This window comes from Lipotes vexillifer, unplaced genomic scaffold (assembly GCF_000442215.2).
Source record: "Lipotes vexillifer unplaced genomic scaffold, Lipotes_vexillifer_v1.1 scaffold77, whole genome shotgun sequence".
NCBI classification, from domain to species: domain Eukaryota; kingdom Metazoa; phylum Chordata; class Mammalia; order Artiodactyla; family Lipotidae; genus Lipotes; species Lipotes vexillifer.
In genome coordinates, this window is record NW_006792456.1 from 991,061 (window position 1) to 1,006,483 (window position 15,423).

Here is a 15,423-nt window from a genome sequence, read left to right on the forward strand (position 1 = left end):
AGAAGCTGACACTTCTCCAGACAGAACCTTTTGGCTATGAAGACAAGCGGATGTGTGAGAATGCGAATAAGGTCAACCCATCGTCACAAGGCTGTTTATCTGGAGGAGTGTGGTCTTGGGGTGGGAAGAGTCCGTGTGGGAGGAAGAACGGCAGGAAGGCTGTTGGCCTCTCAGGCCAAGAGCAGGAATACTCCTTCCACTAAGAGTGCATCTCAAGACTTGATCATCCAGCTGTGAACAAGTGGACCCCGTCTAACCGAATGAGAGACTCCCAGGCAACAGATCCCAGCTCCCCTCCTGCACCTCCAGGTCTTCTCTGGCACCTCTCTAAGCCCGAGTCTACTGACATGCACCTTGTCTCACTCATCATTGCAGGTCGCTGGTTTTCTGGAATTTCCAACAGGAATGGGGGAAGACTGGGTCCCTATTCCATTTAGGGTCTTTATGGTTAACATTACCCCTACATCAAGCACCTTCAAAGTCTGGAAGGCTAAATGTCTTCTTTTTAAAGATGACACCTTGCCCTGGGAGTCAGCAGGACTCTAGTCCTCTAACTGGCAATTGGCCTTGGGTAATTCACTGAACATCTCTGGAAGTCAATTTTCTCAATCAGAAAATGGGAAGGTTGAAGTGCATAAAATGCACTTACAGCTCCAAGTGTTATGATTGAAAGTGCCCTAATTTCTTAGCATTAAAATAGACATTCTCAATTAACCAAATAAAATAAATATATACATACTCATGTATCTATGCTCCCAAATGCACCCAAATGCAATTCATGCTTTTTAACATTTTTGAAACAACTAGCAATTAGGGACACTCAGGAAGCTGTAGCTGCACATCATCCAGATCAGGGGTTGCCCCTGAAAGCCAAAAGACCCCTCAATGATTGGAAGAAAGGTGAGAGGACCTTTCAGAAGACCTCTCTTTATAATCAAGAATGAATGTACCTGACTAGAAAAACCAACTCACTCAGGAAGCATCAGAGACTGCCTTTGAATTTCGGATCATCAAAAGGTAACCAGAACATTCTATCCCTCAGCCATAGCAGTAGGCAAAAATGGGGCTATAAATATTTTGTCTGCAAGATTTTTAAATGTAAGGATTCACTTTGCTTTATATAGCTGAAACCGAAATGAAAAAGGTCATTCAATGTCTTCAATGCATTTAATAATTGATGAAATATGCACACGAGAACACTCAGTACATGAGAGAGAAGCAAATAACTGAAATACAGATTTAGAGCAATCACCAACCCAACCTTTCTCCGTAACATATCCTGTCTCATAGAAAAGCCCACAGAAGGACTAAATAACTAAGGATCTGAAGGAGGCAAAAACGAAAACCTCATTCCCGAAGTTTTCATTTATCTGTAATTGAATATGTGCCTAATTTCAATCCAGGGCCAAGACCAAATCCCAGGACTTTTTGTACCCTCCCATAATGATTCAAGCACAGTAGCTCTATAATACATTTAACGCTTTGTTACATGAAAACTGTAAAGGACCCAACTGTGTGTGAATAACCCAGTCATTGTCTCATCTTAAGGACAAACTAGTATTGCCTTTATAAAGATGATAAAGCAAGCTACTGTTCCTCTGCCATTTTGTCATTTCTAAACACCTCTTCTGCTTCTCTGCTATTGAAGAATCCCTGGTCTCAGAAAGAGGAGCCACTCTTTCTATTGCAAACTCTTGAACGGCACTCTAAAGAGAAGGCAGTTTATGTCAGGAACAGCAGTAACTTGAACCTCACTCTTTTGCAGATTAGAGATGTATAAACTAGAGCTGAGATTTCATGTCTGTATTCTCAAGTGCCCCATGGCCTACTCTCGATGCTGAATCTGTAATTTCCTAGAACTCCTGAAAATCAGCCCATTTCAGAAAATGAAACTATTCTTAATATCTCCCAGAATCAAATTCAAAAATAAGTGTTTTTCTTCAAATGTACACAAAGCTTACCATAAACATTATGCATTAAAGTAGTATTAAGGCCAACCTGATTGTTCCAAAGTACCCAAGGGGCAAAAAGAGCTGAGTTGTTACACAGGTTCCCCAGTGCACCGGAAGGAGGGCGTTCCTATGAAACCTTTCCTAAGCCAAAATAGGATAAAGTGAAGCAGCAATTACCTTAGGACACATCTTGCTAACAGATGCACAAAGGAAATCGAGATAAAGCACAGATGCTCATAGACAGTTTAAAGCTACGGTGGCCTGAAGCTAAGTGTGGTTCCCGGGGAAGGAGCTTGGCGGTGCCACTCTCACTGCTCAGGGGATCCACTGCCTCTACAGGGGCTCACTGCAAAACAAATGCTGAACGCTATTTTTTGCTTTTCACCTTTTTCATAAAATTGAAAATCCGCTTTAGATTTCTTTCAGTTAGTGAAAACAGGTACAAAGGTAGGTCCTTGGTAAAGCAAACTTTTGAAAAGCAGGGGACACCTGTATTCCAGAAATACTTCAATTATCTGAAATATAGTCAAGACCCAGAAAACAAGCAAAAACTTTTCCAGCCCAAATAACTGATAGATGCATGACACATGTACCGTGCGCTAAAGCTCATGCACCTTACTCATAGAAGGATACCTCAAGGTCACTTACTCTTATTTTCAACACAGTTCTAATCAGTGTGATCATCCATTTTCCCAAGGGAAATGGATAATCACATTAGATTATCCATTAGAAAGAGCAGAGCAGAAATTAGAAACAATGAGGATATGATGTTAAAACCAGGCCGGGTGAGGGCAGCAAGGAATATCGCCGAAGCATGCTGGTACTAGAAGTGACTGAAAATCTATTAAAAGTAGATACTGAAAAAAAAAAAAAAGAATAGCCATCTGGGGCCATTTAATGTAGGGACTCACAGTTCTATCTAGCTTCAGAGTTTCTAAACATCAGAAGTGGCTAAAATGAGAAATTTTAGAGCCTAGGGCCATAAACTGCAGCACACCGGCCCAATGGTGCTATACAAGTAAAACTTTTTTTTCAAGCTTTTGCAAAGTTTGGCTTCACATTCTTATTTCTGAGCAGTGGAGCTTGACTACACTGATGCCTCCAGAATAATCTATCATTATTATGAGTAAACGTAGAGGCTTAGAGCAAATCACTGCTTCTGTACTCACTTGACACTTGTGAAAATGAGTTATCTGACGAAATGGAATACTCACCATAATTTTGTTCTAAGTTAGGTTTTTTCTGAATTATTTCAGTTGAAAAGATAAAGGCATTACTAACTCAATGGTATTTTTTCTATTATGTGTATCTTCTGAAAAGCTGCAATGGATCCCAAAATACAAATGTTTAATTGATTTCAACTGGGTCTAAAGGGCACAACCATAATTAGCTGAATGGGATTCCTCTGGCTTCACAGCATCAACTGGCTTATGTGACTGAATTCCAATGCAGTTGAACATTTGTTTGCTAAACAGAATCAACTGAATAGTTGGCATTGATCACATGCAATATTAAAGTTACTGAAATATATACACACACACACATAGCATATAGATAATAGAGATAATCTCCTTAGAAGATTTAAATTGTCCCCTAGATTTAAAGAACGTTTATAGCTTTGTGCTATTATTGCCAGTGCAGTTGAAAACCTTACATTGTACTAGAAATTACCTTTCTAAGCCATCTAGGTTTTCCAATAATAGTTCACCTCTCAGATATTTTGCAATATCTCAAACTATATTTTCAATATTAAGCATTCTATGTCATTAAATCAAAATGTATTCTTATGATGAATACAACATGCTTTGCACAAACAGGTATAGTACAATCGATTGTTTTTTCCAAAACGTCTTAAAATTGATGTCCTATCAAAGTGAATATAAGTCTACTAAATTACCATACTGAAGCTTGAAGACCAAAAACTATTATCTAGTTCTTTAACCATCTACGTGTCAGCTCACACAACAGAAAATACACTCAGAGGACCTCAGTTAAAATCAGTTCTGTAGTATTTCCATAACTGTTAACTGCTGACATTTTTCTCCCAAGAGACATTCAATTTCTATTGTCCAAATTCATTCATAAGTGATGGTCTGACTTTCTCTAAGCAAAATAAAAGATTTATGAGAGCAATCACTCATGCCGTAGTGCACCACTACTTAATTCACAGACAGCCTTGCTTCAGAGAAACTCTGCTGGGCTCTTCCACACATAGGTTATCTCACCTCTAGCAGACAAGGCCATTTTTGTGTTATCAGCGTCTTTCGTTTACTCATTAACAGAGAATAACAAGCCGTCTTAAAACTCAAGGTAAAACCTATAAACTGAGAGATTTGAAATGCAGGTTCTCTTGTGGGAAATATTCGTTAGGATTGCAGATGCCGCGTGATCTACATTCACCAAAAACATCCACTGGAAATAGGTTAGAAACCCCTGTGCTTCTTTGTCCAGCGGGATGTGAAGGCTTGAAAAGGTCGTCTTAAATGTCTCATATGCCAGAGTTTCCCCGAATTAACCTAATAATCCCACCCACCAAAAACTCAAATTTTCAACCCATACCCCTGAAGAAATACATTATCACATAGCCTTGGTCTGGGGTTGAGAAGGGTGACGTTTTCCAGTACCTGCTGGCATCAGTCCTTCTCAGTCCTGGAGTTCAGCAAAGGAAAGGAAGAACTTTCTCCTTCCGAGGAAGCTTGGGTGTTTGAGAGCTTCACTCACACCAGCCCATCTTGTCCAACAACCACGCACCTCGGCCAATGGTTTCCACCTGGCCTGCTCATTAGAATCACCTGAAGGGTTCCTTTTACAGCGTGCCCAGGCCCAGTGCCAGACCAATTCAATGTGCACCTGAGTGTGGGATCCAGGCACCAGTGTTTTTTCAAAGTCAGCCCAGTGATTTTAGCCTGCAGCCAAACTGAAAAACACTGCTCTAGAGCAGTGATTTTGAATCAGAGTCAATTTTGCCCACTCCCTACCCCAGGAACATTTGGTAGCATCTGGAGACATTTTTAATTGTCACAACTGGGGGTTGCTTATGGGTAGAGCCCGGGATGCTGCTACACCTCCCAAAACCCACAAGACAACCCCTCACAACTTTCACCTGCTTTTTGTTAATGCAGAAACATTCAAGGGCTCATCCAAAACACTCACCTCTCACACCAACCCCACATAGAAGGATTCTGTAAATGACTCAGCAAATTTGCAGTTTGGGATTTACCTTGCTGCTGGTTCCTATCTGTTTATAAGACAATAATTCAACCAAAGTGTGTGGGGATTTAAAAATATGAAAAAATCATGTCTCACTATCCATATCAAAAATTAATTTGTAACAGCAGGATAAATACAAGCTACCAGTGCCCAAGTTTATAGGCTGATGATCCATAAACATCTCATCGTGCCTCTTCACTTTCCAATTAATTATTGAAATAAAAATGCAATGCAAATGGACTACAAATACACTTCGGTGAGGATATCCACTGTCAGAAGATCTGTCACTTAAGAATGAGAAAACCCGAAGTAAACACAAGAATTAAACTACAGTGTCATTCTAAACAATACATCAAATTTTTAACTGAATAAAATTGTTAAATTTAAAAAACACATTTGCCTGACCATGAAATTTGTCCGAACCCAGGCTATAAGATTCGATGATTAACGCCATCCCTATCTAGAGACAGATCTTACTTTATACAAAGAATTGCTTAAAAACTGCACCTAAAATCCCTTCTTATAAGTTAAATCACACATTAAATTAGAGAAGTTCTTTATTTAAGTAAGCCTTTTTGTGAGAAGAACCGTTTTGTAAGTGAACCACCTGCCCTTAAGTAAGCTTTATTTTGGTTCAAGATAAAAAGTTTCCTCAAAATAGTGCACATTTACTTTTCATGCTCATTAAAAAGTAATCAAGAAGTGGAAAAGTCATTAACTTTACCTTCCTGTTAACACATTACCCCCTGAAGACAAGTTTCATGGCCGATGACACATCTTGTGATAGTAACACAACCAAAATATCTTTTTAAATGACTTTCATCTCTTGTGAGAACTGCACAGCCGAGGCTGCCCACAGCAATCAGGGCAGCATCTCCTGGAAAGAGTAGTGAAATCTATATATATGATAATTTAGCTGAAGAAACTCTCAAATGAACTATTCCAATACAGTTTCTCAAGGCAAATAGTTGAGTATAAGTGTTGCTTCATAGTGTGTGGGTAAAGGTGTATGTGTGTGTGTGTGTGTGTATTTGTGTTTGTGTGTGTGTAAGTTTTGTATTACTTTTGTTTACAATATTGAGGCCTTATAGACAGTGTATGGCTAATAGTTTTACTTAATTAATGTCCAGTCAGGTGGCTTCAACACAACAGGTGAATTGGCTTCTCCCAGCTTTCACCTCCCAGCACATAACAGAGAAAGCAACAGCATCCGATCTTTCCCATTCTTTCTAGTTCCATCTGTGCTTAAAACATTGGACGTATTAGAAGCCAAGCTTCAGGAGTCAATTTTCAGCACTACGAGAAAAGGATGAGGATGAAATGGAATCCAACAGGTAAATCCCCAACTACAATATTGAAAATTTACCCCTTCGTGTCACTGCTAAAATTGGCGGCCTCCAGCACTGCTCAGAGCTGACTGCACATAGCCTCTGGAGCAGCTTTCAAATAAAGTGAAAAACCTCAGATATTTTGGATGCAGAAACCCCACTTCATAAAACCAATCGTTTTAGTTCTAACTCGGCCACAGATGACATAAAAAAAAAAAAGACCCTCACAATTCTTTTAAGTTTTTTTTTTTCCTCTCTTGAGTTTCAAGTGGTTTCATAACAAAGATGCAGAAAAGTAAACCTCTTCCCAACGGTTTAGAGCTGTCTCAGCCAATGCAGTGGATGTTGCACTTTGGAAACCAAAGGAGTGTCCAAACACATCTGTACATTTAAAGGGGAATATTTAAACAACCAGAAAGATGACTCGCCATGTAAAAAGGCATGCTACTCAAGCACTGACATATATACACTACCAAACGTAAAACAGATAGCTAGTGGGAAGCAGCCACATATAGCACAGGGAGATCAGCTAGGTGCTTTGTGACCACCTAGAGGGGTTGGATAGGGAGGGAGACGCAAGAGGGAGGAGATATGGGGATATATGTATATGTACAGCTGATTCACTTTGTTATACAGCAGAAACTAACACACCATTGTAAAGCAATCATACTCCAATAAAGATATTTAAGAAAAGGGAAAGAAATCATCTGATGCATTTCAGATGCAAAGGAAAGTCACAGATTCATGCTAAGGCCCCCAACACAATGGAGAACATCCTCAAGGAAAAGTAAGGCATATTTACAGGCATTCAGGCAACCCAGCATCAAGCCTGTTAAAGGACACCCTAGTTCTTTTTTAATGTTATTGTTTTTCATAATAAATACTCATTTCTTTCTGCACATAAGCTGTTGGCTGGACTCAAAAACCTTTGGTCACCTGTTCCAAGAGAGCCCTTGTAGGAAACTGCACACAAGCAGGAAAATGTTCAAGACAGAGAAATCTTAGATTGGTTCTATTTTTATCTTCAATGCCCACAAATCTCACCCTGACTACTCAGGGTCCCACGGAACTATCGTTCCTCTCCTTCCCCTGCCCCCTCCTCCCCAATATTCTCCAGGCTACCTGGTAACTGCGTAAAATAGTGCCTGCAGTTTCTAACATGGCCGCAAAGCCCTGCATCATTCATAACTCTCTACCCAGTGGCCCCAGCAAAGCGGTTCCCCAGCACGTACTGACCCACCGTTCATGCCACTGTAGACATTCCGGTGATAGGGTGACAGATCCTCTTGCGCCTGCCTTCGGAGGGTGCCCTCCCTGCTGCCACCGCTGCCGCCGCCGCCGCCACCGCCACCGCCGCCTCCGCCCACGTGTTTGTGATCGGGGCTCCCCCCATAATGCTGTTTGAGGTGCTCCGGGCTGGTGCCCCGGGCTCTGGGTAGTTGCTCCAGGCTTCCGCTGAGGGCGTGTTTCTGAAGATGCTCAGGGCTCCCTCCGCTGTGCCTGGCGTGCTCGGGGCTGCCCCCGGGCCTGTGCTTCTGTAAGTGCTCCGGGCTCCCGCTCAGCACGTGCTTGGGCAGCGTTTCGGGGCTGCTCCCCGCGTGCGGGTGCCTTTGCTGTTCGGGGCTGCCCTTGCACACGGGTCTGTGGTGCTCGGGGCTGGGTCCTTTGAGGGCTTTGGGGTGATCTGGGGTCGCGGAGGCCCTGGGCTTCTGCAGATGCTCAGGGCTGGCGCTCCTGTGCTTGGAGTGCTCTGGGCTGCCCTCGGCCCGGGGCTTCTGCAGGTGCTCCGGGCTGCCGCCGCTCGCGTGATGCTTATGGTCCGGGCTGTCGGTGCTGCCTGTGCTGGAAGTGCTGCTGCCGTCGCCCACGTCCCGCACGTAGGGCGCCGTGGTGGCGGTGAGCTGGCAGAGGCTGGCCTGGCTGTCGATGGAGCAGCGGCTGCCCGCGCAGCCCGCGCCCTTCTCCTCGTCCAGCAGCACGCAGAGCTCCTTGAGCTCCATGTTCTCCTTCACCACCTCCTCCTGCTTCACCTCCAGCTCCTTCAGCTTCTGCAGGTATAAGGCCACTTCCTTGTGCATCACCCCCGCCGTGTAGCGGCCCAGTCTCTGCCACTCCCGGGACACCCTCTTGCCCTTCTGCCGGTCATCATCCAGGAAACAGCAGAGGTCCCTCAGTTCCTGGTTGTCCTCCTGGAGTTTCTGGTTAATATCCTGAAAAGAGACACGCAGCCATTCAAGCCAGGTATGCGTGGGAGGCAACACCAGGCTCAGACTTCTGGGAGCCAGGGAGCCTGGAATGGGTGAATTCTCTGTGATGACAGGGGAGGGAGGGAGAAGGTAAGAGGAAGCTACAGATGTGTAGCTGTCCAAAAAAATAACAATAATGGGTATTGATTCTGCTCCCTGCCCCATGCTTTACTCGCATTATCTCATCTACTTCTCGCCAAACCCTCAGGGGATATTACGGTTCTTTTACAGATGGGGAAATGGGACCTCGCAAAGCTTCACTTGTCCAAGGTCATCCAGTCAGTCTTTAGGGAGCAGCCAGTTCATGAACAGGAAATCAGTAGGCTCCCTGCCCCACCTTCAAGGAAGAAAGATGGCTGCTTGTGATCTGTGAAAGGCTTAACAAGCTCTGAGGCAACAGGCCTTTCGTCAGCACAAACGACAAACACTGCCTAGGTGTTCAGCCCACGACCCGGAGAAGCAGCCCCAACCCCTGCATGAGCGAGCAGCAAACTGTCCTCTGGTGGTGTTTCATCCAGCCCTACTTGCCATCCTCCCTGCACGGCTCCCAGGCAGCTCACTTGGAACTCCGGTTCTTGTGTGATATTCAAACTCCCCCCCTCCCCCCAAATTGCACCTCTCAGCAAATGCCACCTCCACCCATCCTGCCGCCCTTTATAAGAACCTGCGGTTATGCCTGGCACCTACTTCTCACTCACCTCCCAGTTCTGAGCCAAACACGTCTCCTGAACTCTACCTCCAAAATTTACCTTGTCACTCCCATGCTTCAAACCCTTAAAAGGGTCTCACTGCCCTTAGGATAAAGTGCAAAATCCTTTAAGTCTCAAAAGGCCCCCAATCCTCTTAACTGGCCTACTTCTCTAGCATGAACGGTGATTCATTCACGAATATTTAGTAAGCATCTATTATGTGCCAGGTACCTGTCCAGGTGCTAGGGACAGATCAGTGGACGCAGCAAAGCCCTTGCCATCCTATGGCTTTCATTCTGGTGGGGAAGACTAGCAAAAAAGCAAGTATAGAACATAATGTCATAGAGTGAAAAGTGCTGGGAAAAAGACTAAAGCAGGCTAAAAAATACTATCTTTTAAGAGAAGGCACCTCTGCAGAGAAAGAAAACATTTGAGCAAAGACCTGGGTGAAATAAAGGCGCAAACATTTGCTGGAAGGTGATCCCAGGCAGAGAGAAGGGCAAGTGTAAAAGCCCCAAGACAAATGTGGCTCAAGTTGCAGCAAGGCCAGTGGGCCTAAAGCGGAGTGAGCAAGGGGGGGCAGAGCTGGGAAGGAGGTCTGGGAGGTGAGGTGCAAGTGGGTGGGCACCAGGGCTCGGTAGATAATGTGGGCCTCATCAGCCACATGAAGGCCTTGCCAGCCACAGGAAGACTTTGGATTGTTGGCAAGCTGAGGATAGAGGACTGACATGACGTGATTCATTCCCCACCATCATTCTGTGCAGAAAATAGACGGCTGGGGGATGGAAGGAGGCGGGTGACTGGAAGAGAGAGACACAAGATAAGGTGGAAGCTGGAAGACCAGGTAGGAGGCTACAAGGTTAGTCCAGGTAGAGGGAGATGATGGTGGCTGCTACCCATGGTGGCAGTGGACAAGGTGAGACCATCCCTCCCCATCATGCACAGAGCCCCAACCATGCTGGCCTGGTCTCAGGGCCCCCCTCTTTCACTCGGAAAGCTCCCCCCAGCCTCTACACAATCTCTGTTTCTCACTTTATGGCACTTCCCCATAGAAGCCATCCCTGACCACTAATCTAAAGGACGTCCCCTTCTATGCTCTGCGAGGAGCCCTTCAACTTCCCCTCTGTTGCATTACAACTTCTAATCACATATGGTTGAGTCTGACTGCCAGTCAAGTCTCCATCCTCACTAGACCAGAGTCATGAGAATGGAGACCCGTCTCTTCTGTTCACCTCTGTGCATCCAGAACGCAGCACCCCTACTGTAGACACCTGAAACCAAGGAATTCAGAATTAACTGTGAAATCCCCACATGGTCTCCATTCACACATATAGTAAAGGGGGTAGCTGTTTCTTGAAGCACCATAGTTTGGTGGGGGGTGAAAAGGTGACAGCTACCTAAGATTTCCCCTACTCCACAAAGCCTGAAAATCTCTGGTCTTGTGACTGTCATCCAATCCAGACCCAGAGGTACTCAGAGAGGGGACTTGATTCTCCCAAACTCAGGTTGATTCCAACACTTCCCCCTGACATTGACTAGGAAATAAACCATAAAACAGCTGCCAACCATGCCTGGCATCTCCTGGCAGTCATGAGGCCTAATGTGGGAGTGATTCTCAAGGCCTGAGGAGAAAGAGGCTCTGTGCAGCTTAGTTTTCAACTCAATGCTAACTCTTAGCATCACCAATCCTTGTGTCTAATGCCCATCTAGTCCTTTTGCTTCTCGGTGCCACTCTCTGACCTCAGGCCCGGCTGTTTCCAAAAGCCTCCAGCGGGCCTCCCTGCCTTGGTCTACGCCAGCCCCTAACTTCCCTTGCTCACTCCAATCCAAGCTCTCTCTGGCCAGACGGATCTTCAAAAGCTCTCCCTGCACATAGTGTCTCTCCTGCCCCTAAACCCCCATTGCCTCCCCTTTGCCAAGGAAAATGAATAAACCCTTGGGCCAGGCCTACAAGGCTTTCTTCCTGCCTTTCTACCTTTAGCTCCCTCTAATTGTGAACCATCTAATTATGAACCCTGATTAGGTCTAACTTTCCAACTAGAAAATACTATCTTCTGCCTTCTATGGACTTACCTAAGAGGACAGATTGCTCTGATAAGACTCCACCAGCCCTAGAACAGCATCTGGTGTGCAGCAGCGCCAGGCTTGAATGAATGACTAAAGTAACTATCCCATTCACTGCTCAATGCCTGTAAGACACACTCCTTAGAGCACTCATGGGGCATCTTCTTTCTTTCTTTCTTTCTTTTCTAATGTAGATGCCTTAGCTTCTGGAGGGCAGAGTCCATTCCAATGTCTTTCTTTGCATATCTGACACACTTGACTTGGTGTGTTGCATACAATGAATGCTTAATATGTGTTTATGGACTGACCAGCCCTTTAAAGCCCTAGGCCTATGGCCAAAACAGGATACAGCTCTAGCTACTGAGAAAAGATTTCTTATTATTGTTTTCAGCCAGCCCTGCTGTGTTGGAGTCTGTAGTAATAAGAGAATAAATTATTCCTTGACACTGGTGCTTTATGGGAAATCAGAAGCTGTGGATATTCCGAGAAAATAATGCTAAACAAAATTACTCATTCTCAGCTTCACAGCTCATGCAGCTCAATATCAAAAAAACAAACAACCCAATCCAAAAATGGGCAGAAGACCTAAACAGACATTTCTCCAAAGAAGATATACAGACTGCCAACACACAAAAGGATACTCAACATCACTAATCATTAGAGAAATGCAAATCAAAACTACAATGTGGTATCACCTCACACGGGTCCGAACGGCCATCATCAAAAAATCTACACCAATAAATGCTGGAGAGGGTGTGGAGAAAAGGGAACCCTCTTGCACTGCTGGTGGGAATGTAAATTGATACAGCCACTATGGAGAACAGTATGGAGGTTCCTTAAAAAACTAAAAATAGTCCTACCATATAACCCAGAAATCCCACTACTGGGCATATACCTTGAGAAAACCATAATTCAAAAAGAGTCATGTACCACAATGTTCACTGCAGCACAATAGCCAGGACATGGAAGCAACCTAAGTGTCCATTGACAGATGAATGGATAAAGAAGATGTGGCACATATATACAATGGAACATTACTCAGCCATAAAAAGAAATGAAATTGTTATTTGTAGTGAGGTGGATGGACCTAGAATCCATCATACAGAGTGAAGTAAGTCAGAAAGAGAAAAACAAATACCGTATGCTAACACATATATATGGAATTTTTAAAAAAATGTTCTGAAGAAACTAAGGGTAGGACAGGAATAAAGATGCAGATGTAGAGAATGGACTTGAGGACACGGGGATATATGCACTACCAATGTAAAACAGATAGCTAGTGGGAAGCAGCTGCATAGCACAGGGAGATCAGCTTGGTGCTTTGTGACCACCTAGAGGGGTGGGATAGGGAGGGTGGGAGGGAGACACAAGAGAGAGGGGATATGGGGATATATGTATACGTAGAGCTGATTCACTTTGTCATAATGCAGAAACTAACACACCATTGTAAAGCAATTATACTCCAATAAAGATGTTAGGGCTTCCCTGGTGGCGCAGTGGTTGAGAGTCCGCCTGCCGATGCAGGGGACACGGGTTCGTGCCCTGGTCGGGGAGGATCCCACGTGCCGCGGAGCGGCTGGGCCCGTGAGCCGTGGCCACTGAGCCTGCGCGTCCATAGCCTGTGCTCCGCAACGGGAGAGGCCACGACAGTGAGAGGCCCACGTACCGCAAAAAAAAAAAAAGATGTTAAAAGAAAAATCATTCTCAGCTTCAAAAATTCTTCCACATTTAGCTTAATCCTCCCATTTCATAGAAAGTTCGTCATGTTCTCCTTCATCTAACTGAATTTCCATGTGAAAATATTCCCCTTTGAGTATCCTACAACTATTCCTGTTTTCTCCAGAACTGGGAAGTAAATAGGACTTGTGCCACCATGGGCTCCTTCCCAAATGGAGTGAAATATATACAGTTGACCCCTGAGCAAACTGGGGATTAGTGGTGCTGACACTTGGCCAAGTTGAAAAGCCATGTAACTTATAGTCGGACCTCCGTATACCAGATCCACGATCATGGATTCAACCACCAGCGGATAGCAGCACTGCAGTATTTAGTAGTGAAAATATCCCTGTAAAAGTGGACCTGTGCAGTTCAAACCTGTGTTTTCAAGTGTCAACTGTACTTCTCAGAACTCTAGTTGGGGGAGAAGGGGCGTGTCTTGGCCCATTCAGTTTTATCACAGCTCCTTTTTTTCCGTTATTATTCTTGCAAATATTATTTACTCTCCAATTCTGAGCTATTTCCTCTGCCTGCTAATGAACAGCTAAGCAACCAGCTTGATAATAACCTTGTGAGCTAGTTTTTTCAATCTATCACTTTAAGACTTGGGCCGTCTTTTTCAAAACAGTGTCTTTTTTAACATTGCAGCAGGCTACTAGATGTTGCCCATCTGTCTAAAGGGGGCTTTTAAAAGATTAAATCCATAATCACCCGAAATTCATATCATCCCAAATTTCATACATAAGATTCTCAAGTACTATAACTGTGGTTAAAGAATTGTTTTAATTTGTTATTTTTCCATCATTGCAGGATGGGGAATTGGTGTGTTGGGGAGCAAGGAAGAAAATTAATGTGCTGCAGATAAAAAATCTATAGAGATTGAATTGCCCCCAATTCCCGCCCCCGCCCCCGCCCCCGGAAAATTCCAGGCCAGAGCAGTCTGAGTGTCGGTATATGCTCAGAAGTGCATGAACATGGCTCTCAGGAATCCATCCCTTTCAAAAGCAGCACCCTAACCGGAATCTCCTTTCTCCAGCCCCTTTTAGGATGACACATTCTAACCAGAGAATGTCAACTAGCCAAAAGAAAAGAAAATCAGCTTATTTGGAACATTTCATATCTGTGTGACCTTAAGAAAGCTATTTAACCTCATTGGGGTTTCGTCATCTATGTATCATTTAATCTTCACACCTCATGTGGAAATAATATCCCCATTTAGCAGATGAGAAAATGGAGGCTCAAAAAGGTTAGTTATTTGCCCAAGCTACCCAAATTGTCAGACTCCAAAACCTTTCTCTTTCCCACCCTGCACTACCTCCTAAATGTTTAAACACAAACAAGTCAGCCGGTGCTTGGACAGAGTCACAGGCCCCTCAGAGGAAAAGAACGATGCTCCCATCCCCCAGTGTCCACAGCCACGGTACCACCTAGAAGCCTTGAAAATATTTAGATGCAATTTTAAAGGCAGCTCACAGAAAGAGGCATAAGAAAGAAAAGTGTTATGGCCTTAATTACTCTAAATTTACAGTCTTCAGCTGAGAGCCCCAAACCAACAGAGGCAAAAAAGAAAGAAAATCCCTTCCTTCCAATTAAATGAAAATAAATTTAAAATGTACTATCGTTATCTCCCATTTCCTCCCACCTCTCCCACCTCACCCCTTTCCTTTTCACCCCTGGTATCCATACATTTGTTCTCTAAGTCTCACTATTGATACTATGTATAAAATAGACAACTGCTGGGAACATACTGTATAGCACAGGAAACTCTACTTAATGCACTGTGGTGTCCTAAATGGGAGGGAAATCTAAAAGGGAGGGGATATATGTACACGTATGGCTGATCCATTTGGCTGTGCAGTAGAAACTAACACAACATTGTAAAGCAACTATACCCTAATAAAAGTTAATAAAAAAATAAAATGAAATGTACTATCACTTATTCAGTCAACCACACTTATGGATCCCTATGGTGTCTAGGGAAGCTCCGAGCCGATATGAGGAAGGGAAGGAAGGCTTGTCCCTCAGAGGTGGCCAGAGGCTTAGAAGGGGCCACCATGTGGCTGCCCCAGGATGATGGGAATGAGGAGAAGGGGCTGCATCAGAAAGTACCCAACCCCCATCATTTCTGAACTTGATAAGGAAGTGGACTGGAAAGTCTTTTAATGCAAGGTCACGAATCTAGACCACAAGGAGACTCCTACTTGAGGTGTAACCGCTC

At 44.2% G+C, this 15,423-nt stretch overlaps 1 protein-coding gene across 1 annotated transcript in view; it reads right to left on the reverse strand.

Moving 5' to 3' along the window:
- CCDC85A (coiled-coil domain containing 85A) overlaps window positions 1-15,423 on the reverse strand; it is a 209,977-nt gene that overhangs the window by 191,815 nt on the left and 2,739 nt on the right. The window contains exon 2 of the mRNA XM_007465656.1: window positions 7,731-8,700. Coding sequence (XP_007465718.1) covers window positions 7,731-8,700 — 970 coding nt within the window. The remainder of the gene's footprint in view (window positions 1-7,730; window positions 8,701-15,423) is intronic.